Genomic DNA, 26,417 nt, shown 5'->3' on the forward strand with positions numbered 1-26,417 from the left:
GTTCTGAGTCACCAAGAGTAGACGTCACTTCTGGCATCCCTCAGGGCTCAGTTGTGGGTCCACTTTTGTTTATTTTATTCATCAATGATATCAGTGAAGAAGTCGTGTCCGATTTGAGACTATACGCTGATGATTGCATCTTGTATTAGCCTATTAGTAGTGAAGATGATTGCCGCATATTACAGTGCGATCTCAGCCGCATTGCTCAGTGGTGTTGTAAGTGGAACACGAGCTTGAACCTAGATAACACGGTTTTCACGTGATTTAGCAAGAAAAAAAAACCTTAGATAACATTGCATTGTCATGGGTGTCCTTAATTAAATACGTTGGAGTTTATTTTAGCACTGATTAAAAATGGCATCGTCATGTTGATCATGTAATAGCAAGTGCAAGCAAGGCATTAGGGTTTCTACGGCGCAACGCTAAAAACTTCAGTATGGCTGCTAAAGAGCTACTCTTCAAGACGTTCGTCAGGTCTGTCTTAGAATATGCATGTGAGGTATGTGACCTACTGATTATTGGTTACAAGGAACGCCTTGAAAGAATACAAAACTTAGCTGCAAGACTTGTTACTGGAAATCATAGTTTTGCTCCTAGTGCCACACAAGCAAAGAATAATTTACAATGGAGTCTCTTGACAATAGCAGGAAAAAAACTTCGTTTAAAGCTTTTTCATAGTACCTTTCATTCAACAATTGACATAGACAAGCAAGGGTACATACTTCAACCTTGTTATCCATCAGCTCGAGGCGACCAGCTACCACACTCATGAGGAGAATTATTTTGCCACACAGAGCAATTCCGGATGTCTTTTTTGTTCTCTAGGACAATACGGGGGAGTGGAATAGGCTACCAGTGTCAGTGGGTGAATGTAATATCGAATGATACATATTATGCCGTGTTGAATTGATGCGACATTACCTATGTTTCTCTTTCTTTTCTCTCCGCGTGCGTATAGTGACTGTTATTCTTTGAACATCATTGTCACCTCATGTATCATAATGTCTATTTTTAAGTCATGGAGCACGAATCCGCTTGATGTTATGTATTTCCCCCCACTGTAACGCCTGTAAAGGTGCTGTGTGTATTGAATAAATAAATAAATAGATAAATAAATAAATACATAAATAAATAAATAAATTAAGCATGCACATTTATGCACGCATCGCTTCATTACAGAACGTTTGCTTTTTTTTTCTAGTGGCACGAGAGAGAGCGAGAAGTCATACGGGAAAGGCACGAAGGTTAACCGCGCGGCACGAAAAACTGCACTAGCATCGCGGAACGAACAATCTTAAGTTAAGACGCAAAAAAGAAAAAAATAAACCTGGAAACATCTACGTGCGGGGAGTTCTGTTTCTGACAAAACAAGACGCAATTTTTCTTGAGTGCAGTGGAACATGATTTATTTTTTTTAATTCTTCTCGCCGCTCGCAGAGGCATCGCACAGCCGACCGACGATCGTGGTCAACCAGGGCCAGCAGACGGAGCTGCCGTGCGAGACGCGCAACCCGACCTTCAACAGCACGCAACACGCGTTGCGCGTCGAGTGGTTTCACCTGGGGCCCCACAGGAGAGCCCAGCACGGCCCGTCGTCCTCGTCGGGCGCAGCCTCTGGCAGTGCCTCCAGTCAACCCATCTACACGGTGGACTTCGGGGCGCCCAAGGACTCCGCTGGGAAGCCCACCACCGGAACGAGGGCCAACCTACTGCAGGTATACTTCGGATGTCCGTGTCACATTTTTAAAGCGAAACTTTGTGGACGAATTGAGTTAACGATCGATGATTGATAGGCTGCCGAAACCAATATTTGCGCCAAGGACCGACGGCATACTAAGAACTTCCAGGATTAGTTTGGCTGTCGGGGGTTTAACAAAGTGTGCCGTGAAGCTAAGTAAACGAGTGTTTGAGCTGTTGTCTGCATTGGAACGCCACCACAGCAGATAACATTCGAACGCTCCCATCTCATGCTCAGAAAACGAAATTACAGAGATGCAACACATATTTCTTTATTTATTTGTCTATTCATTCATTCATTCATTCATTCATTCATTCATTCATTCATTTATTCATTCATTCATATACCCTAAGAGACCTTGCGGGCATTACATAGGGAGAGGGGGGGCGGCAGTGATTTTAATAGATTGCGGTTAAGTTCACAAATTAAAAATAAAAATAAAAAGCACAAGTTCGCGTGCAACATGAACATGAAGATACAGTACCATGCAAGGTAATACAAAATACAATATATACGTTTGCACAAGTATAACATATGACCAACTAATATGTTAATCATCTGTTAATTTCTGGTAGCGCAGGCGTACGTTGTAATCAGTTATTAGCCGAAGTCTTCGTGAAGCGGTTAATTTTATGCAATAAAACTAAATCCGATGCGTATACGCACTATCCCTGTTATTACGGCGCGTCAATAAATGAAAAAAATTAAAATAAATCAGACAGCCTGTATCAGCAAGCTTGGGACAGAGAGGAAGTAGCAAGCTACACACTTCATTGATCCTTATGTGTCACTAGCTATGATATATGATGAGTAGTCGGCTAAGTACAAGGCCTCGCATTCACTGGTTGGCCAATTCGCGCTCTTCGCCTTTATGCTTATAGTGATGTTAACATATTCAGAGTTTTCGTAGCTGGACGCCTCTTAAAAGCGGATCGTTTTGGTTTAACATACAGTTACACGAAACAAAACCTGCGCACTACCGATCGACATGCAACGTCACCCTCCTCTGTGGAGCGTGCCTAATGCAGCCTTGAGCACGAGCCAATCATTACCACGCACATACTATATTTAAGGAGCACACGCTGCGACCGGTGCGTTTGACGCATGTCATAGAGCAAAGCCAATATTTCCGCATTGATTTTGGAGCAAGACTCTTTGTACATGTAACCCTTGTGTCTGAGAAGGGCTACATCGATATGGTAGGAAACGTTGGACAAACATGCGAAAATAGCTTGTTATGCCTCAGGTGTAATAAATAAATCACTTTCAAAGAATATCAATCCAGTTCTTATTTTTGCACTTCATTATGGTTATCATCCTTGACTGCGCTTCCTTTGCCTTGGCACCCATCATGTAACTCAAATGGTTCACCTGTTATCTAACCTACGCATTACATGGCCTGCCCAGCTCCATCTTTTTCTCCTAATGTCAACTAGAAGATCGGATATCCCCGTTCGCTATCTCATACACAGCCCTCTCTTCCTTTCTCTTAACGTTATGCCTAATAGTTTTTGTTCCATCGCTATTTGCGCGGTCCTTAACTTGTGCTCGAGCTTTTTGCTAACCTTCAGGTTACTGTCACATATGTTAGCACTGGTAGGATGCAAGGAGTGTGTGCTTTTCTTTTCAACAACAGTGGTAAGCTCGCAGTCAGGATGTAGTCATGCCTGCCGTATGCACTTTAATCCATGTTTTTATTCTTCCGTAAATTTCTTTCTCATGATGAGGGTCCCCCATGAGCAATTGACATAGATAAACGTACTGCTTTACAGGCTCTAGAGGCTGACTGGTGATCATGAGTCCTCGTTCCCTTGCCAGGCTATTGAACATTATCTTTTTTTCTGCATAATAATCTTCAACCATACTCCTTCACTTTCTCGGTTAAAACTCTGAATCAATTGTGGCAATTCACATCCAGTCTTGATGAAGAGGACAACGTGATCTGCTAGCCTAAGGCTGCGGAGGTATTCGCCGTTGAACCTCACTCCTAAACCTTACCAGTCTAATAGGTTCAATACTTCTTCTAAGCATGCAGTGAATAGCATTGGAGAGAGTGTGTCTGCTTGCCTAGCTGACCCCTTTCTTGATAGGTAATTGATTGTTGAGGACGCAGAAAATTAGGTAGGTTGATGAAATTAGGAATTTTAGAGGCGCAAGTTTGAATCATCTGGCGCAAGACAGGGATAATTAGAGATCGCTAGGAGAGGCCTTCAAAAATTATGGGGTTTTACGTGCCGAAACCACGATCTGATTATGAGGCACGCCGTAGTGGGGGACTCCGGAAATGCCTTCCTCCTGCAGTGGACATAAGAATAAACAAATCATGTTGACGACGATTATCATATCCCTGTGTTTTCTTCCCTTTCTATAATATCTATAATGACTCGAATGCATAATCAGAACTTTCTAAACCTCCGACCGCCACCAAACCTATAACCTTGCATCTATGCAGAAAATCTAACGTCTTATAATGCTAACGTAGATATTAGTCTTATAAACAAACTTTCGGCCATAGTCAGCAGCACTTCACTGCGGAAGATATTCTGCGAAAAATCCGCCCGTCGAGGAAAGCCCCTTAAGTCTAAAGCACGAATGCGGCGTTGACAAGATTTCGGCCGCCAAGTTCTTGCACAGAATTAATGAGTTCTGCAAAACACGGTTCTCTAAGTTAAGAAAAAAAAATGAGAGTGGATGCTCGACTGGTTGGCATGACAATCAAATTATTGTCCTTTCGAGACTCCGCTAACCGCTTTCCAGTGAATAAGCCACGGTTGCACAAGTGCTACCGCCCGTTCCTTGCTGCTACAACGAACACGCGGAAGCAGCGCGTCAAGGGTGGAATGGAAGAGAACGGAAAATAGAGTAAAAGCGACATTGCCAATGCGCTGAGAATACTGAGAAGCGCGTGTATTGCACTGGTGGTAGTCGGCAGAGTGTAAGTGCGTGTATTGCACTGGTGGTAGTCGGCAGAGTGGAAGTGCACAGGCTATAGGTTCTGGAAAAGAACACGAAGTATATAATACCAGAGACAAACGCGAAGAGTTAGGGGATGGGAGAGCCTCGATCTTTTTGTTTGTCACAAACAGAGTGAACAATGCTGACTGGTTCTTTCGCTCATGTATATTATGCTATAGGAGAGGCGGTATTTGTGCTTAACCAGATCCACTTCTTTCCCGACGTGCAGGTGGTCCGCTGGGCGCGTCCCGAGTGGCAGGGCAGGGCCTACTTCCACATGGTGGGCTACCCGTTCTCGCTGAAGGTGACGGGACTGCGGTACGAGGACACCGGCGAGTACGTCTGTGTCGTCACTTTCCGGGACGGCACCGGCCGCAACGCCAGCGTGCGCCTACAGGTCGTCGGTAAGGGCAAAACGTCGTGTATCTGCGGCCACCAACACACGTTGCCATTTTGTACATCAAACAGAGTTTCAATGGCGATTTACCGGTAAATGCGAGAGACATGCGTTGGAATTACGTTGAACCTCTTCGAGGTCCCAGATCAAAGATTTGAGCCACGTTCTCCACATTGCCAAGTGTTCAGGAGCTCACCCGAAACACGTCCTGCCTTTTTGAGGAGCGAGGTGCAACCGACGGTGTAAGTTTCACTGTATGTATACCGGGTGTGTAAGCGAACACTTGCAAGAATGTTTGAAGTTCACCTGTGGCCGATAGCACAATTCTAGTTGGTGAGCTGGTCTACTCGAAGAGGCGGACATTACTTGCGCAAAACATTGAAATGCATGATCCACTAATGAATAAAAATTAAGTAATTAAGTTTTGAACTAATTACCTTATGGCCCATATTGCAATTTACAAAGGCGGATTCACTTGTATCGAATTATACGGATGGCACTGGTTGCGTGAAATTAATTCCCGTTCCTATATATTAATACAGGATCGGGAATTATTAGCTACAATTTATACTCGAATTATCAGGGTGGCACTAGTTGCCGGATATAATTCCCGAACACACACACACACACACACACACATATGTATATATATATATATATATATATATATATATTATACGAGGGGAAGCCAAAAGCCAAAGCGCAAAGGGACTTTTTGAGACAAAGGGCATTTATTCTAGTGATAGAAAACTGAAAAATATGTTATTTTTCTTCATAACCTGCCTGCACTTTAACGCACTTTGCCCAATGTTTCACAGTTTTTTTTTTATTCAGTCGGCGAAAGGTTTTTCAGATGTACCTGTAACCAATTTTGCACCGCATCAATGACTTCTGCAGTGGTTGCAAATTTTCCCCAGAGCGCTTCCTTCAAAGGTCCAACATGAAAATCACTTGGAGCCAAGTCTGGACTGTATCGCGGGTGTTCCAGCAAATCAAATCTGAACTTCTTTATTGTTTCGGCCATCTCTTTGGCAGAATGTGGCCGAGCGTTATCTTGCTTCAGGATGACACCTTTTCGCAGTTTTCCACGACGTTTGGATCAGATAGCAGGATTCAGTTTAGTTTGCAACACATCACAATAGTTCTCATTGTTCACAGTTTCGCCTCTTGGGGTGAAATGAACGGCTACCAGCCTACCACACCTACCATGTCCCAGATTAGTGTTAGCATGATGTTACCAGCTGAAGGCGAATGTTAACATTTCTTAACTTCTGGTGATGCTCGCAGCCTTACTTTCCGGTTCGTGATGATGTGCCTAAGTTTCATCTAGTGTAACAATTTGCTGTAAAAAGCCTTCTCCCTCGCGACGATCACGGGCCAAATGTTAACGAGAGATGACCAACCTTTGTGCCTTATGCTGCGCTGACAATTCTTTCGGGACCGACCTTGCAAACAATTTTCGAAAATTTAGCCTCTCGAGTAAGGTGGAATACGCTGAACCATGACTGATATGTAGAGTATTGCTGATTTTGTCCACTGTGATTCGTCTATTTCCCATCACCATGTCCTCAACGACTTTCAAATTATCCCCAGTCGTCAATGGCCTGTCCGATCTTTCCTGGTGACATGAAGAAGTTCTTCCCTGTTTGAAACGCTCTATCCATTCGCACTTTTTGCTTGGCGATAAACAACTGTCGCCATACGGCGCTTGCATTCGATGAATAATTTCTGCAGGCTTAACACATTCCGCGAACCGAACGTGGGGCAGAATTCCCAAGTTCTTCATTCGCCGTTGGCTGGCCGTCATTGATAATATTATGTCGAACATAAAGAACAGCTGTAATTTTCTTTTACGAATAATTCTGGCGTACATATATGTATATAGACATGGAAAGGCGTTAACCAGACGGAATTCCGGTTTGCTACCCAGCACGAGCATTAAAGGATGAAGAATTGAAAGAAGAACGCAGAAAGCGAAGAGATGGGGAGTCTACTGGCACATTAGTAGATATAGGGTTTCTACAAGATTGTTGTGAATACGAGCAAAAAGAAAAAGAAAAAAAAAATCAGGCAAAGTTGCACTCGCTCGCGCAAAGCTTGGGCCCAAGCTTACAGGCTTCTACTGCTAGGTATGAACTTGGTTGCAACTAGGTCTTCACTTGATTTAACTTAACTACGCATGTAGGAAGGTATTCTCGAGCGGTCATTTTCGGCGGTACCTTCCCTTTCGCGACATTTCGCGTGACTAGCGCTGGACTCGTCGGCGCCTACGATCGACAGCGTTCCTGGCATGCCACAAACGCAGGCAGGCTAACCAAGGTTGGCAGAGTGCCAAGAACGCTGCTGCTTGCAGACGCCGAACGCGTTAGAGGCTAGCCGCTCGGTTTCAATTGGCCAGCTTCGCTGTGTCTCGAGCTTTGCGCGGCCTAGTGCTAGCTTGCGCCTTTTTACAGCGTAAGCTGTTATGGGCTCATTCCAATAGCCGTTTCGGGTCGCGCTGATGCCGCCGCCGCCGCACCGTAGCCGCTATCGCATGCGGAAAAAATTGCCGCGTATCTGCGTGCTTCGCTGCAAATGTCGTCGAAAGACGATAGTCTTCTGCCGGCCGTACTACATGAGTGCTGGTCTGATCCGCGGCCACCCGTGATGCTGTTCTCGTACCATTTCCGTCCTGGCATGATAAATGCAATGGAGGTTTGTTTGAACAGATTTCATTTTACCGCATTATTTCATCAAGCGGCCATTTATGTTTTGCCCTGCCTCAGACAGCGCTTCCTTTATGTTGAATCGGCCGCATCTGGCTGGCATTGATAAAATTGAGGAGGCGCTGCGTGAGACATGGACGCCATCTAGCAATACATCGGGAAACATGAGCTTGTGCAGAGGGTTTCCTTCCTCCATGGCAGAGGGCGCTCGTCGGCGCGCAGTCGGGGAACGTCGTTCGTCGGCGCGCATAGCATGGCATTTTCAGCGCAGCTTAAGAAACTAGGGTCTTTAGAGTTACGTATCTATGTATTTTCTATTAAAGGAACACACCTCCTAATACTTACCTAGTGATGTTGCGCCTCAGATATGCGTAATATTTACTTTGTGATCGATAACGTTCACAAGTATGAACAGCCGTACCAGTTTAAGTAGTGTGGACGGTAAGCAAGTGGTCCAACTTTGGCCGGGGGGCTCAATCGGGTGACAGACAGACCAAATTTTCAGCGTTTAAGTTCCCCAAGAAAGACTATCGTCTTTAAAAGAAAGACTATCGTCTTTAAAAGTAGCCGCTCTCCGCCAGGATCGAACCCAGGCACGCTGCGTGGGAGGCGGATACTCTACCACTGAGCCAGGCAAGTGCTTGCTTGGCTGGGCCGAACGGCGCTAGCCATCGGCGATGGAACACGTCGGCTGGCACGCGCGACGGCGTCCCAAGCAGGCCGCGTCGGGCGCGTTGCAATGGGAGCGAATGTGACAGCCGTAGTTGCATTGTCGGCCGCTTGGCTAGACCGAACGGCGCTAGCCATCGGCGATGAAACGCGTCGGCTTGCAGGCGCGACGGCGTCCCAAGCGCATTCCTGACGCATTCACTCAAATTATTAGGTAGTACTGTCGAAACGCTCGCCTATCTTACGCTGTGACTCTGCTGCGTTCGCTGCGCAGGCCTGTCATTTTTTTTCTCCCGGCTAAGCGCGCAGCGGAGAGAAGAGAGGGAGAGATTGTGCTTGTGAAGAAGAAGAGACGCTACTTCCGGTAGCCCTTTAGGGAGCGCGACTCAGCGCCTTGGGGAAGGGGCGGGGGATGTAAAGAAGAAAGAAAAGAGAAAGAAAAGAGGGTGAAGTTCGAGCGATTACACAGCCCTTGACCGTCAGCGGTAGCCAGGCCGTGAATTCACAATTTGCACGATAGCTCCGTGTGAGAGGCAGGGAGGTGGCGAGGAGGAGACCGCGTGCATGCATGCGCACGCGGTCTCCTCCTCCTTCTTTTCGGGTTGCCGTGGCTACCACGGCTACGCACCACAAATAACGGCTCGCTTAAACAGCTTCGCTGTAAAAAAAGAAAAAAAAAGAAAAAAAAAACATTCGGGTGCTTCTGGTTGCCTTTATCGCAGAAGCGCAAGCATCTGGCATAAATTGATAACTCGCAGGTACTTAGTATACGCTTCCTGCGTGATGGATGTGCACATGGTTGAAAGTGTGTCGAGCTACAGACACCACGTTCTAGGTAACCGCGGCGGGCATAGTGCTAAGAGATTTGACGATGTTCCCTGTACGCAATGAAAAACATGACACTGTAGGAAGTGCGGGTCCAGCAATATAGTCGATCGCCAAGTTCTACCAATTAAAAAGCATCAACTATGGCTTCGTAAGCAACAGTGCCATAAGCTTCTTTTTGGTCAGAGAAGCACAACCAAATTTTCAATAGCGAGTTTTTAGCAAACGATCGAGAGCAGCGCATTACCCGTTCCCCAGCAAGGTGCTACATGGTGTGCATCGACATACTATCTGGTACAGGAGACGAGTATGGTAGATTGCATAGGCAAGCAGCCGCATCGAGCTCTTCAGCAGTGAGAGTCTGGTGTATGTACGAATACCCTGATTGCAGACCGTAATTACAATCAAGGTAACCAATGCACCTACATTTGCCCGTAATCTTTGAAAAGAAGTCTTCCGCTGCATCGATATGCTGTCAGTGTTAGAAGAGCCATAGTGCTCTGAAGCGTAAAGCGTTGTTCGAGGACTAAACGTAGAAATCTCACTGTTCTGCATGTGCCCATGGTTTCCGGGGGTCTAGGTAATCGAAAAATCGCGTCCGCTGTTGCGGTTTCAATTGACCAATCCGATCCTTTATTTTATTTATCGGACCCTCGAACTAAGAGATCATGAATGGGCTACGGGTGTCGGGAGCCCGTACCGTCTTTCGACAGGGCTGCTCATTGTTGAAACCCTAGGAGAGCATGCGAGTGTAAACATGGTGGTCTCCGTTGTTTCATTTATTCACTTCCTCTATATTGTTATCTGTGAAAGTCAGAAACCAATGCACACTTCTCATCATAATGAGCAGCTACGCTGCAAGTTAAACCCTGTGAAAGCAAGTAGAGAGCGAGGAAGTCGAGGGGTGAGAAGCTGGAAGATGCCGACTACAAATCCACTTAATACGGACCGTTGCGAAAAGCATTCTCTAGTGAGGTATTACAAGTTTTTCAATTAGTCAGATTATGGTAGGCGGAATCGCAACAGTAGAATTCTGTTTTCGGCATCTGATTTACGCTTCCGAAAGCTATTTGTTTACTATTACAGCAGGTGATTGCTACAAATTCGGTTTCCTGTGTCCCTCCCTCCATTTCCATTTCGCCATCGTCGTCTAGCCATTGCTGTCATGGTTAGGTGATCCTTCGAACCACCCTAACCATGTGGCGAAAGACCACCACGTCCAGTCCGGATAAAACTTATGGACCTCCGGCCATGTGCTGTTGTGAGGCGGAAGCAATATTCCCACTCAGATATTGCATAATGTTCGCGCTTAGCCATACGTGCGGTGTTTGGTTCACCACAGAGACTGAGAGGATGGTGGTGTCTGCGCTTGGTGTCGGAGGCGACCTTGTGCGCATCCGAAAGTTTTCGAACACCCTTACTTGAAGAGAAAGTGAGCTAACAATATGGCGAAGTCCGCTGTGATAAGTTTACATTTCAAAGTGAATGAGTTCAGAGCCGAATGAATCACTGAACTTGGCTTATTTTATTCGAAGGTTTGATGTTGCTTTAAGAGTGGCCCGCTTAGGATTGATAAAAATTTCGATAAATAATACAAAACTTTAACGGTGGCTACCACTTTCGATATTCCAAAACATGTAGTTTTGCTCTACAATTATAATATGGTGAAAAAAAGCCAGCTATTTGTTCTCGTAGACCACACCGACCAGCATATGCCGATATCTCTGCTGCGCTTATAGAACAAGCGTTGCGTTGCTACATTTGTCAGCTGCGATTTCACCGTTGCCAGCATGTTTCAAACTTGCGGGACAGTGATGTCGGAAAGAACGAACCAGCTGCCAAGGCACAAATACAGCTGTTAAATCTTATTCATGATCGGAGGGTGTTATTAACATATATGCAATGAGTTCCGGGCCACCGCAATAAAAAGGATAGTGGGTGCAGAGATGGAGAGACGTGCTAATGGACCCTTGAGCTACAACGCTTGGTTAGAAATTGCGGACATGGACAACGACGCTCTTGAGGGTGCTCACACTCAACTCTATCAACGTGGAAACGCTGTCGTTTGCGGATGCTTAAAAGGCTTTGAACTAGAATAAAGTAGAGAAAGTACATTCCACTGAGTCCCCCTGAAATCATGTGTGGCTCTTTTCTGTTTGCATGTGTGTGTGTGTGTGTGTGTGTGCGTGTCAGCGTATATGTGCGTGAATCCCAATTCAAGATCTTAAGAAAACGGTCCACTTGTTCGCAGGAAGGTAGCATTTCAGAATACAGAACTCTGCATTCACGTTGCAGCAGCGCTCGTGGAAAGTATACGTGACAGTAGTTCAGGAGTTGCATCATTGTCTTCACAACAAAGCCGCAGAAATGTAGATTGACTTCTCATAATCCCACGTGGATTAAATTGCATTTGGCCAAATCAATAACCACAAGTTACCACAAGACCATTAGAGTTACAGAATGGATACCAAGAGAAGGGAAGCGCAGTCGAGAATGGCAGAAATCTAGATGTGCTGATGAAGTTAGGAAATTTGCAGGCGCAAGTTGGAAACAGCTTGCGCAAGACAGGGGTAATTGGAGATCGCAGGGACAGTGCCTTCGTCCAGCAGGGAACATAAATAAAGGCTGATGATGATGATAACGACAAGTCACATGTTTTGGTATTAAGTAATAGTACTTTCAAATAACTTTATCTTGCACCTCTGTGAACGTATTTATGTTAAGACCCCGGAGTCTGTCGGGTTGAAAAAAGTAACTCATAACCGTATTTCCTATAAGCTATACCGACTAACGAGTTCTACCTGCTATCGCATTTTTTGCGTGAGGTATCGCTTCCGCCATTCCCCGAAAGATTTGCTCCTATATCTCGCGAGAAACAACTATAGCTCGAAATCAAATTTCTAAGCGCCATTCGTTCGGCGATTTCTCGGCGTGGGCCGATTCTCGGCTCCTTATATACCCTTCTTTTAGTCCCTGCGCTTCAAACGCCTGTGCTCGCCTCTTCAAATCCACTCCTTTTTTTTCCCCGCGCGCTGAAGCCGCCCGAGGAGCACCCAGGAGACGTGAGAGTTCGTTTCAGCTCGGGCGTGGAAGACGAATGGGTCACTTTGAAGCGACGGGGGTCTGGCGAGAGACGTTCGCTGAGACCGCTTGCGAAGGTTGGCTGCCAGCCCGAAAGAAAGAAGGCGAAGCACCTCCAAGAAGCGAACACAACGTGAGAAGAAGCACCGTACTCTAACCCAACTCAGAGCTCCCCTTATATACGTGGTGTTCTCGAACGGGTTTCGTTCAAAACTAGCAATGGGTATACAGAAGGGTGTTCCTTTAAGACTTCCTTTAAAGCTCCCCTTTGCAGTTCTGGTATAGATTACATTTTTTTTCTTTCTTTTCAATCTCTTTGTTTTCTTTTTGCATTGTTGCCTGCCGGTGTGTTTTTCTTTAATTTTTTATATTCCCTCTCACTTATTCGCGTACTCTCTCTCCTTGCGTTGTGTCGAGGCTTGAAGATGGCCAGTCCTTCTTTTTCTGAGCTGCTTTTCTTTTTTTGCGACGTTGGCACGGGCGCATTCATCAACCCATGCGAGCTTAAATTGAGTCCGCCAACCCTTGTGCTACTTGCTTCCTCCTTGTAACGGGGCGCAGAAAACGCGTCGTTCTTGCATATACAAGGCGCGAGTCTAGCCAGCTATAGCATGTCGCGACCTGTAGTCTTCTAAGAGGCGCTCGATAACAAGCGAGGCATCTATCAACCTGTAATCAACCAGCTTCGAGGCAAACGCGTCAACCGTAAGAGTCCCGTGCTGGTGCGCACTCCCAGCATCGTTCGCGATGCCACGAGACAAACTTCGTTGAATCTTTTTTTTAAGTACTCGTTTCATCTCATGTCACGAAGTGCGAAGGTATCGAAGTGCTAAGGCATCGTTTTCCCGGACGTGAAGATCACTTATTAACTTTGGTGGGCGTTCCGAGAGGGCACTTAACATCCTGCATGGAACGCTAGCTGCCGCGTATATTTAGGAGTTCCTCGTAGTTTGAGATGCGAGACGTTTCTGCATTCCAATATTTTGCCCAGCGGTGCAATAAAGATTGTTGACGTTTGATTTATGAGAAAAAGAAAGCATATTTAAACAGCTTCTGCAGTGAGGAATGCGGCACTGAGCGCAGGTTTCCTTCGGAATCTATCCTCTATTACTGCTTCCCTGTGCATTTTGCGTGGGATTTTGTGAGCAAAAACGAAATTTGCATTTGGTTATCAGGCTGGAACTGCCTAATAAGGAAGCGAGCCGTACGTGACCTATCTACGATCGCAGCGCTTTACGCGAAGCTCAGCTCCGAGGGCCCCTGAAAGCGTTGCGTAAAATTGCTTTCGTCGTCTGGAAAGCGAAATGCAGTGATACGTGATGCTGCTTTTAGAGGGATAGCGAATAAGGGCGGAGGAGAAGTGGCAGCTGAAGAGCAACAAAGTCGAACAAATCAAAAGCAAGAAATGAGAGCAAATAAATCTCCCATACCAGCTCTTGAAGCAACAAAGCAATTGAAGATGCTACATTCGCAACGGTTCGCAAGGTTAATCTTATATGTGTTTTTAGTGTACAGGGTCGACTAAATCTAAGGTGAACACCTCAGTAGTATTCCTTTAAGACATCATAGAAGCTGATGTGCAGTACATAATTGGAAAAATCATTATTGTGTTTATCGACACCATGATTACACATCGTATAACGAAAATTTCGCTCGTGAAGTAGAATAAACGCTGTAGTCTTACCGGCTTGAATACTAATTAGGTGTTCACCTTAGATGTGGTCGACCGTGTACATCATATTAGCAGCCTAAATAGTGTAAGCGTAAATCGTGCGATGTTGACGCACCTTTGAATGTGTGGAAGCATTCGTGTGCCCTATTATGAAGAAAAGAGCTTCATTATGCAAGACAAGTTCACATTAAAGCAGAGTAGCAGTGGCCAATCCGCAGCCAAAATGGAGAAATAGGCGAAGCAGACTAACTTCGGTCCATGCTTGAAATCAAACGAACTTGTCAACCAAGCCGAATTGGATATCTTGTTATGTGATCTTGTGCAATCACTTAAAAATGTATTGATTGCCTTGGTTTAATAATATATTGAAATCGAAAATGAATGAGGCTGTCAAGGCGAGCACATTGGTGTGCATCCATGTTAGAAGACAGTGCTAAAGACACGGACTATAAGAAAGCGCTCGTCCTGTCTTCTTCCTTCTAGTCCGTGTCTTGAGCATCGTTTTCTACAATGAAATGGCAAATGTTCACAGACTTTTGCTCATGTGGAATCCCATAAAATTGTAAAGTTCCATTTCCAAGACAGCTGACGCCAACAGGAAGGCTTACCTTAAAAAGCTTTACCAAGTAGCCCACCAAGCCATCCTTGTGAGCTTCATATGAATGTGTTGTACCGGCGGTACAAACGAATGTCAAAAGAGAACATTTTCTATGAAGGATTTGTTGAAAGACGTAGTGATAGTGGAATAAAAACAATCTCTAGGACCACATGTAGAGCCGACTTGGAGCATTGCAGACGTGAGGAAAATTTCGAGTTTGCTAAAATTTAATGTCAAACACGCCACATGGTACGCTTAGGTGATCGCGGATGCGCGTTCGGTTGGGGCGTTCCTTCACCGACCGAATTGCCACCGATCTCAGAAGCCTCATGCGCTTCGCGTCGCGCAGTACAGACAGATAGGGAGTCAATGAGGTAATAATGATTATGAGGAGGGAAGAGGGGTTATATGGGTTTCATCACACTTGATAACGATTCGACGCTAATGGATAAGGTGCTAAATTGCGATAAGGGACTAAAATGGTCGAAGCAATTCTGATAAGGTTAATAAGCACCGATAAGGGTTGATGAAGGTCGGATCAAGTCTGATAAGATTGATAAGGACTGATAATAGTTGATAAGGGTCGGGCCATGTCTGATAAGGTTGACCAGGAGAGCTAAGGGTTGATAGGGGCCAATTGCGATAAGGTTGATACCAACTGGTAGGATTGATAAGGCTCGTATCAAGTTCTATAAGGTTGATAACAACCCATAAGGGTTGTTTAGGATCTGATATAGTCCGATAAGGTTGATAACGACTGATAAAGGTTGATAAGGGTGTATACTGGTCGGATCAAATTTCGTAACATTGATAAAGACATCGGACAGCGTGGAGATGAGCAAGTGGCACAATGCTTACGCATAATTAGACAACTCCGAGAGGAGTTTCTGCACGTATTTCCCTTCCTTCCTATTCTCGGGGGGGGGGGGGGACAGGACATGTGGCCGATGCGCCACCCCCTGGCTATACATAACTGCTAACGAAGTGACACATAAATTGCAGTGTGGAATTGACGATATGTGCTTTAATGTGCCTTTTTTCATTTGCGTTTAACAAAGCGCATAGAAAGCGCGTAGGTTTCTTTCGAGTCACATTTATGGAAAGCCCGAGCATCTAGCAGACCATTAGGCTGTTGCGACCAAAAAAACGAGTCGTATAGTAACGTAAGCAGAACATATGCAGTACAAAATGTTACAGCATATGAAGTGAAGATTATTATGTGACACACACCTTAAGTACTGGTAGCACCAAATGCTACAGCAGATAGAAAAAAAAAGACTGTTACGAGATGGAGAATAAGTACAGCATATGATCACATTCTTACGGAACAAAACAAATAAATACTCATCCCAACATTAACATCAAAACACGTACACTCGTTGCTCAAAAAGTACTTTTTTTTGACCCAGTAACATTGCGTGCTACACTTCTGTAAAGCTGGCAGATAGGAATGGTCGCGAAAGTCGGATGTTGTAGTCAGTGTACTCGCACACTTTAAATCTCAAATGAATTGAAAGGGGAAAAAATACGCAACCGAGAAGACTTAATTTAAAATTACCTTGACAAGGCAATAACCGTAGCTTGCAATTTAATATCGATTACGAACTCACTAGTATACGTAGTTTCTTAAAGCCGAAAATAAATATTTGAGAGCGAAAAGAAGAGTTTACCGAGTTTTGTTGTTGTAGGGAACAATCCATTTATGTACACACAGGACTGCCAATGGGAGATCGATCGATAACGAGAGAGCAAATATTGGATGAAAGGCTCAGAGGTTATGCAAACTAACTGTCTGGTTGGCTGCTCTGCACTAATGGACGGTGTAAGGGCAGATAGGATAAGGAGAAGAGAAAAAACTTCGGCAGGTGTTAAATTCTTCTTGTAACATAAGAAGGCGAAAGCGTGCTGCACACTTGGTAGTACATGAAGTTATACAATCGGGGTTTGACTTCTTTGTAAGACATATTGGCAAATTATTGAGTTATACAATTGGGGCTAGACTTCTTGCAACACATAAAGAGCCGCAATAAAAAGTACACGTGTGACACTAAGGCGACCTCCTGAATACCGCATATGAACAGTTAACGTATAGTACCCAAGGTGCGGCATGTTAGGGCACGCCCTGTGCCACACCTGTAGTCAGCGAGTTGGCTGCGACGTGACGTGCGTACGCACGCACTAGATACACTTTTCGTAAGCCGGAACCATAGAGCAATCGTGGCTTCAGGGAAGAGTGCTCGTCTCACACTCCGGAGGGCCGTATTCGATTCTCACCCAGACCGAAATGGTCCAACTGTTCCTTTCAAAGCCACTAATTTACGTTGTTTGCAGGAACCTCCCTGAGAAATGTGACTTCAATCCGGGCATTTTTGCGGCGTCGGCCACCTTTCGTCACGGTGCAGTTTCGCCAAGGGAGCTCCAAGAGCACCGCCAATATAGACACCTAAGGCTTTCGCCTTATTAATATGGGAAGGAAGCCTGTCTGCCCCAGCACGAGGAAGGCAACTGACAACTACAGTTGTTCTTTATTAGGAATAAATGTTTAAAATCAAAGGAAAAACAAAAAAGTGCTATCTTTTTTAGAGCAACTGGAGCTGACGCCGGCTGTGACCAGGGTCGAAGAATTTTGTTTTCTATATAGTGGAATAGTTATGAACTTGGGACAATCATAGGGACAATCTCATCAAAGGCGTGCAATTGTTATTTGCACCAATAATCTTCTCATTAGGTACATCTGGCCACTGCGATGGTGTTGGTTTCTATATGTAGCGCCAAATTTGGGCATTACATTTGTGCACTTTCACACGAATAAGCGCTCTTTTGATAATAGTGTGACTAAAATATTTGCAATATTACAGGTTCAAATGCCTTGCAGGCGGCGCTTCTCTAACCGTGTCCTTGATAATCAATCACCACGGGTGCACATTTTCTAACTTGCGCTAACAAGACGCAGACGCATTGCACCTTGTAAACCCTGTAATAACGACACAAATAAATAAAAAAATGTATATTTTCTATCTAGATGGGCAAAACACAGTAAGAATAGGCATAATCAACGAAAAAAAAATTAGTGGACGCTTAAGCTTTACCTTTATGAGTGGAACGCGATAGCGTTACCGGGCCCCGTTCGCACCGCATTTTTCTTTCAGTGGGATTCACTGCAACACCGAACGCGGGAAAGCCAGCTTACAAAAACCAAGCTTACACCGATCCTCTCAAAGTCGGCTTCACTTTTAAACAGAAATGCTTTGCTGGGAAGACGTTCTTCCAGGGGCAATATAAGTCGTCTTATATTAACCCCCTCAGGTACATAAGCGAATAAGCCGCGAAATTATCGATGTATTGTATTTTTTTCTTTATTTTGGGCTTTCAAACAACATTGAAGCACTTTTAAAAAGTATATTTCTGATAGCTTATAAGTTACACTATGGGACATATGTGTCCCTATGTACCTTAAGGGAACCGCACAATTACGTGGGCTTCTTAGCTGCTTCTACCGTAAGACTCAATGAAGCAATTCCTCGCGGTAGGAAAGCACAAGTGAAATTGCAAATGCTGCAGCAGGGAAATGTGGGGATTGCATGCGTTCAGTTGGAGCAATCCGTGCACATTTTTCGAGCGGGAGCTTTTTTAATTTAGTGTGCAGGGGTGCCTGGCCTTGCACACATTCTTATGCGTTTGCATATCTTTCCAGGACTTGTGCTTCGGTCTCGGCTCAAAAAATTTCCCTAGGAAGCCATGCAACTGCTTGGCAGAACTGCAGGGAGGTCAGAGCGGGCATAGTGGGCTCGTCAGCTTGTAGTTTTTGGTAGTATAGGTTTGGTAGGTAGTTGTAGTTCCTTGAACACACGGGGTAGTATTTAATTTTTGACTTACAGTCCACATCGTAGGTTAACTTCTTTGAGCTGGCAGGGCATGATTCCTCATCAAAAGGATAACAACTAGAAAGCTCTTTATTTCTTCTACCGTTCGCATTTTCTCGGCATAACGAGTGCTTTGTTTCACAAGCATTTTTTTTGAAGTTTTCCCAACTTCATACCAGTAAACATTTTTAGTTTTATAAGATCCTCTGGTTGCTTGCACGCTGGAATACACTTTATTTCCTTTTGTTTCACACCGGAATCAGCTGTGACTCGCCGTTTTGCACGTACTCTTCTATTCAATGACCCTTTGATGGAACAGGTAATTTTGAGAGGAGTAATTGCAAGATCTTTTGCTGACCTTCCCTTATTCGCTTTATCGGTGGCTTTGAATGTTATGGCTTTTCTGGGTGTATTGCGTCGATGCTGCACTAACGTTGTCAACATATTCTACGTCAAGCTGTAAAACAGACTCATGATCGTTGTCATGAAACAAAATCTTAGAGAATGTTTTCTTCCGATATTAGGAATTTCCATTGTTTTTTTCTGCCATAATTCCGGAAAATAAAAGCTTGCATATAAAATAAACCAGGCTACACGTAAAGGTAAAACGTATACAAGTTTATTCATTTCAAGCGGCTATTGGAACATGAAAGTGCCGCCCTCAAGCGAACGCCGCCAAATGGCATCCATAATTCCATCACGGTACACTGGGACACATATGTTCCCAACACCTCTTTATCGCTAAAAAAAGTAGTTTACACTCGCTTATTATCAAAAATCTTGGTTTGTCACAAACCCTTGATAAAGACGCTTTATATTCCACACGTTCTATTCCTTTATTGGTTTGAAAAATCTCCAAAACATGTACCTAATGCGGTGGTGGTGAAGCGCACCTTTGAGGCGCGACTGCCACCCACGCCTCGTCAGTGTTTTGTCATAGATTTATCAACCAAAATTATATATTTCGTTAATGGAAGCTGTTTAGTTCGATAAATTGCCCTCAGCTGGTTTCTAGGGGCAAAACGTATTTATCGAGACATGGTTAAAATTCGGGGACACATATGTCCATGTACCTTAAGGGGTTAAATGTGAAGGCCCTAGCACCTTTTTTATTGTTTTAATAATTGCTTGCTATTGCCCCGACGCACGCGCGTGTCCAAAACGCATTAGACAGGCCAAGTCACAATTTGACCTGCCGAGGATGCAAGCGCCATCTGGATAGCATTTTCGCCAGTAAACTACCCGAGCGCGCCGGTGTTGGTATGGTAGAAATGCTGGAAAAGGGGTTTGTGTTTGAGTTCCTCGTAACTAAATTATGCTTTCTCGCAGCCGAGGACGGCAGAAAACTCGGTGGGGTGCTGAAATTAGGAAATTTGCAAGTAGAAAATGGAATCAGCTAGCGCAAGACAGGGGTAAGTGGAGATCGCAGGGAGAGCCATTCGTCCTGCCGTGGGCATAAATATAGACTGCTGCTGACGATGATGACTTGCTTGGAGCAAGTTTATTCCGACCAGCTTCTAAAGCATGCGAAATTGGCTATAACAAGGTCGCTGAAAATGAATGTGGTATAAGAACAATACACGTGTTGCCGTTCAGTCCTTAATGTGCCAAGTTCTTTTCTTCATGTTTACTGCGTCTATTGATAAATCGTCACTAATAGAATGCACAAGTATCCCACAAAAAGTGTGTGCTTAGAGAACACACTGAGAAAAAATGCATGCCGCTCCGCTCGGTTTGTGAAATCTGGGGCATTTTTACAATCCTTTTTTCGTCAAAGGTAGGCAGGTATTCTGGTTTGATCGAAATCCAGCTGTGTTATTGCGCCATTCATACTACTAAGCCGCTGAGGAGCCCATAGTGGAAATATTGCGAAACACATGATCAGCGGAAGCAAAGCGCAAGCCGCGACTGGCAGTATGAAAGGGTTGAATCTGTACTCAGCAAAAATGCAGTTAGACAGAGATCGAGTACACAAAGAAAAAAATCTCAGCCAGTCAATCATTGTGATCACGGACACCAACAAAGGCGGCATTACATAAACCAACAAGCGCACAACGGTTAAAAACAGCGGCATGATGAGGCAGCGGAATGCAAGGCAGGCCTGCGCGTGAGGTAAGTAAGGCGAGCGGGGATCGGGAACGGAGACAGGAGATCTTTACTGAGTGCAAAGCTAACCCTTCTGTCACACTTCAGGGTTTGTGCCGTCCAATCGCTCAAGCATGCGCGTTTTCTGAGCTGAAAATCAACTTTACTTGATGTCATCGCATTGTCAACGTGGTTTTGCGCAGAACACCCCTCCGCGAACTGTCAAAATAGAGTTCACCTGTCAGCAATCTGAAGCGCTCATCAACAGGAATCCCGCTGGCGCATATAGGGGCCTTGCCCTCATGTCTAATACACAAAGAAAAAAAAGAGATCTTGCACCTTCTCTCATGCCTTCACTGATTGCTGAAATCTCGATTTCGACAGTAGCTTGACTTGGCTTGGCTATACTACTTCTAGTTTATAGCGCGAATAGACACAGGTGAAGACTAGAAGCAAACAGGACGAGCACCAACTCTCAACTATAGGTTTATTGAAACAATCAATATATGTAAGCGATCGCAAAAAACCTAAGCAAAGAAACATATCACATGGTCTAAAGAATATCAGTAAACAAACAAACATATCAGAAAGGAGGGAGTTCATAAAAACTAAACAAGAAGGGGCACTCCTTTGGATGGACCACGGTGTAATATATATACTATTTAGGTGAAGACACTAGCCAGACGCGATCGACCAGATAAAGTAGCAAGGGAGTGCTCCGATCGGCCCGGTGACAGTACGACGCCATCGGCAGTACGACGCAAGCTTCAACACAGAAAATTTTTATTGGTTTAATCTCCCATTGGTATAGCAACCGGCGATTCGCGAGAAATCCGAAATGGCTGAGTAACACGCGAAAGTAGGTCACCGGGGAGAGGGCATGAGCGCGTTCCTTGTCTCCGCAAGCTCTCGCCTGCGTTCTAACTGAAGTTGCGTCGTTCCGCCGATAGGTATCCGCTGGTGTCCCCGCCCCGATAGGCGGGTGTCCTTGCTACTTTATCTGGTGAATCGCGTCTAGCAAGGAAGCTGAGAAGTGTCCCCGGACCTAAAGATTATATATCTTACACCGTAGGATGGACGCACGATATCAGAAAGCAAGGAAGCCATGAAAACTAAACAAGAAAGAGCAATACTTGGGATGGACGCACGTTTAATTAGTTTCTATGGCTTCCCTACTTTCTGATATGTTTATCTGTTTACTGATATTCTTTATATCATGTGATGTTGCTTTGCCTATGGTTTTTGTAATCACTTATATATGTTAATCGTTTCAATAAATATTTAGTGGAGAGTTAGCGCTCGCCCTGCATGCTTCTAGTCTTCGTTTGTGTCCCTTCGCGCTATAAAGTAGAAATCTGTCACCGTACCAACTAGTCCAACTTTCCATCCTTTTGTATCCAAGACTAGCTGTGACGGGTCGGTAAAATGTTATAGCCGACTTGTCACAAAAGAGCGCGTAATCCAAGCGCGCGACGTGTCACGCAAACCAGAGAAAGAACACGCCGGCCCCGCGGCAGCTTCAACAGAGGTGGAGAGTGCATACGCTCCAAACAGCCGACGCGACCAACGGAGTCTAGACGTCGAGGCGACGGTAACCAGAGAGAGAGAGCGGACGCCAAGGCACCCTTTTACCCGGCGAGTCGAGAGAGAGATTACTACAGCGGGAGCGCGCGCCAACAGGATGATTCACCACCCCCTCGACGACGCTCCGACAGCGGCGGTCGAAGGTGCGAGAAAAGACTAGAAGATTCCCAGGCATCGGCCATGCTACGAGAGCACGACTCTGATAGGAAGGTTCGAGAACCCCGGCGGAGGATATAAAAACGGCGTGCGAGGATCAGAAGAATCAGCTCAGACCAGACCGCTCTGGTAAAGAGATGTAACGTGAAGACTGACCGTCTGCGGAAGGGGATTTCCCGGCAAGCTAGTCGACGAGTTCATCGAGCGTCTGCATTTCTGGAATAAGTTCCTTCTTCGAGAATTGCCCCGAGCTGCGCCGAGATCGTCTGACTGCAAGACCAGCACGGTGAATACGATTGGACTGCTAAATGCCATGTATCCCACCCGCTATAGGGCCACGTGCCCTTGGTGCGGTGGCATATCTACACTAATACATGTGACCTGGGAGTGTACTAAGCACCCTCATAGGCCAACTAATAATATCTCAATAGAGCAGTAGGAGGCACAGCTCGCCCGTTCCAACTTGGCAGGACAAAAGTCCTAAATTAGCCAGGTCAGGCAGGCGGCAGAGGCCAGTGGGGCCCTGGACTGAGGGGCTCCGACCACCGCTATACATAAAATATTTTCCAGCCAAATAAAGTTTCTCTCTCTCTCTCTCTCTATATATATATATATATATATATATATATAGTGTTCCTATTCATTTTGTACTTTACGTGTTGGACTCTTAGTGCTTGTCGTTAATTAATTTCCTGTGTTTTGTGAATACCCATCTGAATTGTATTGTGTTGGGTGTAGCCTAAGTCTGCACGTGAGTATGTAACTGCTTTGTGTGAAGAATATATTTTGTTGTGTTTTGACAACTCTGGGCTCTGACTCGGTCTTTAGACCACAACCAGCGTTGGCTGGTGCACCAGAGGGCCTATTACTAATTGTCCTTGCTTTCGTGGGATTATTTTCGGAAGCTGGTAAGTCGGCTGTGGAATTTAGTCCGGCGTCTGCGCCTGGCTCACTGGGGTCTGTGACACGACTACTTTCTTCTTTTGCACTGCAGCGGTAGCCCAAATAAAGTGAACTATGCCCACTTTAATCAATGATACAAAAAGACAAGGCAGTGTTAAATTTACTGCTAATGGCCGTGCGTTTCTTTTTTTTAAGCGAAAGCTTTGCTAAACAAGTCAAGCCGAGTTTCGCCGTCGCCAGCAATTTGACCTTCATTTGACCGCAGCTGCGCCGTAGCCTTGGCAACGTATCACGTGACTCGCCTGCCGCCGGCTTGACGCATGCACGCTCCGCAGCTGGGTCGCCGCGTGACCGCGTGACTCGCCGCGCGTCTGGCTAAAAGGAATGCCGCGTCTTCTCTGAGCGTAGCGTTGCGCGGGAGCGGGAGGCTTTGAGCCGTCGTCGGCAAGCGGCTTCTCACCTACGCCCTCCATGGATATCGCCCGGCGAATTGCTTCACTGGAGAGGCTTCGGAATGCCAAGCGTGCGAAGCTAGCGTCGGCGACTGCGGAAGAGCGAACTGTTCGGCTCGCATTAGGCTTGGACTTGTCGGCTTATAATTTATATCTGGCTTAACGATGAGAGTATCCCTAAGTATAATAACTACAGCTGAATCAAAGATTAACCAAGCGAAACCAAGACTTTACCAGGCTAAACCAAGTTTTCGCTTTGCATATTCAGGGTTAGCTGAGCTAAGCCACAGCCATCTTTTCTTGGAACTTGGTTACACAGACCATTTACGCAAGCAGAAAGAATACTTTCGGCAAATAATTGGCACGGTGTGACTCAGATAGCTACAAAAAGCATATAACTACAAAAAGACGTTGAGTTTAACTTCTTTCATAACGCATCTTTGCTTGCTAAATAACGCTTGTGACCAATCATACTTGGATGTGTGATCGTCTTGCGTACTTCCTTGCAAGGGTGCTTTCAGGACATTTCATTGTCCTCCGAAAGTACCTGATAGGACGTTTCTTGGTTGGTCCAGCGGATGTCGTCACCAGTGTACGTCCTAAAGACATCGCAAAATGTGCTAGGACGTTTTTGCCGTTTGATGGCGTCCTCAGAACATCGAATGTTGTCTGGGTGATTTCTTTGCTTGATTAGACACTTGAGCAACAAGATATGGACAACAAGGTGACACGAACAAGTGCCAACGCTAAGTATATCTCAAAGTTATGCTAAAATTTCGAAATTCAGCGTACAACCTCACCAACGTGCTCTGTGTGTAATGTTCCTGAGGCCTTACAAGATTATCTATGTGAGTACTGCCGCTAGACAACCTCTACAGGCTCTGTTACACTTGTATCACCACTCGCGCTTGCAGCTGCGGCACATTAAGGGCCCGCGAGGGAGCATCACCCGTGTGTTGCGAATGTTACTTAATAGCTTTATTGCGTGCATGTCTCTGATGAAGTATTCGGTGTATTTGTGTTTATATAATAACTGCGTAGCCCTATTTATCATACATCACCCGGAATAGCATGACAGGTGACCAGACAGGCTACCATATCGAGCATTTCATGTAATTATAATGAAATTAGATTTTAATTATACCAATGAATTCATGTGATAGCACGTGTAACTTCTTTTTGTAGGTCAACGTTTCGCGTGGCTACGCTATAGGAAGCACCTATATGACATGCAGGTGGTTCAATACAAGGTAGTCAATGGAACCACACCGAATGTGCGATGCCAGTGACTTACCAAGTCGCGCGTACTTACGAAGTGGCGCGAACACTACGTATAACAACCGTTCACAAAAGAAATCACATTCTATGCGCCCAAGAATTACAGAAAAGAGCATATGCAGGGAAGCTGCCTGGCTGCCGGTACAAATGCGGTATTGCACTAAAAGCTCCGTGGGTAGTAATTAGCGAGCAGTGCAACTACTGCGAAGTGAAGGACGTGCTGAAGAACTAGGCCTGCACTTGGAAACATCAATAGTTAATGGCGGTCGCCATCTGTCTCTTTATAGAGACCTGTACCTAAGATTGCGTGGACGCTGGGGGAGCCTTACGCACGCCATTCGCTAGTCCTGTGACTGGTCCGCAAATATCGACCAGCGCTCAATCCTAAACCCTTCGGAGGAACCAAACTGTAATACCATAAATAGCACTGTCGCAAATATAATCGAAGCTCGCAATTTAGCAAAGGCTTATGTCGCAGAGAGAAAGAACAAACAGATAGGTTGTTTTATTTATTATGACATTTATCGGGGCCCCGAAACACGGTTGCATATACACCAGGCTAGAGATATGTGAGAAGTTAGCAAATAATTGCCCCGAAGCCCCATTCGGGGAAGCAGTAGATTACTTGGCAGATATGCCTGGTAAATGTTCCTAAGAGAAACTATGGCGAGATTGCCTCTACTCACAGGTAGAACCCACCGTATTCGTGTGTTCGAAGCCGAAGCTTTATAAGCAGGAAAAAATTGATTGCCTCGTGCATTGGAAGGTGGAAGGGAAGGTAGCCAGTTAGTTCCTCGGATGCAGATATCTAGCTCAACATGCTAAGAAATCGTGATTGCAGTTCCACTGGTGCATGACGATGGTACTTAAGTATGAGTTGGTTAGTGTAGATATCTTTAGTTGGTTAGTGTAGCTATCTTTATAGAAGCGAATGCGAACAAGCACGCAAATCGACAGGGTAGTTTGAGAAGCCCTGGGGCACAGATTTCGGTATGGTATAGCGTCGGCTTTACAGGAGGACGCGAAAAGACGCTGAAAGTTGAATTACATTAGCATCTGTGAAAGGAAACAGAGGTTACAGGAAACTGTCTAGTAGGAAATGGAGATTGTTGCCTCGAAACTCACGTGGTTTCAAGAAATTAACTTTTTGTAACTTAACTCAGTTTAGGTAGTATTCACAGCAATATCCTGGTATATAGGCGTTTTCGTTGCAGTAATTTTCAATATAAGTAGTATACTTTGTCAGTGTGAATAGTGAGGAAAGTCTATACCATCGGATTTTGCGTTATTTCTTGGCGAAAGTTTTGCGCTGTTAGAGCAGTTGCAGGGAGGCGCAGTTCGAGTCGTAGGGTGTAAGGTGGTTTTTGCCGCGTTTCAAGTTTGCAATATTGTTTTGCATGTTGCGCGCCACATGTACGTTTATGAAACTGTGAATTAGGTTAAGGAACGAAACCGA

At 45.2% G+C, this 26,417-nt stretch overlaps 1 protein-coding gene across 1 annotated transcript in view; it reads left to right on the forward strand.

The window, feature by feature from the left end:
* The window catches only part of LOC119441695 (hemicentin-2), a 271,115-nt gene that overhangs the window by 128,991 nt on the left and 115,707 nt on the right, over nt 1-26,417 (forward strand). The window contains exons 2-3 of the mRNA XM_037706292.2: nt 1,438-1,715; nt 4,923-5,097. Coding sequence (XP_037562220.1) covers nt 1,438-1,715; nt 4,923-5,097 — 453 coding nt within the window. The remainder of the gene's footprint in view (nt 1-1,437; nt 1,716-4,922; nt 5,098-26,417) is intronic.

This window comes from Dermacentor silvarum, chromosome 2 (genome assembly GCF_013339745.2).
Source record: "Dermacentor silvarum isolate Dsil-2018 chromosome 2, BIME_Dsil_1.4, whole genome shotgun sequence".
NCBI lineage: Eukaryota > Metazoa > Arthropoda > Arachnida > Ixodida > Ixodidae > Dermacentor > Dermacentor silvarum.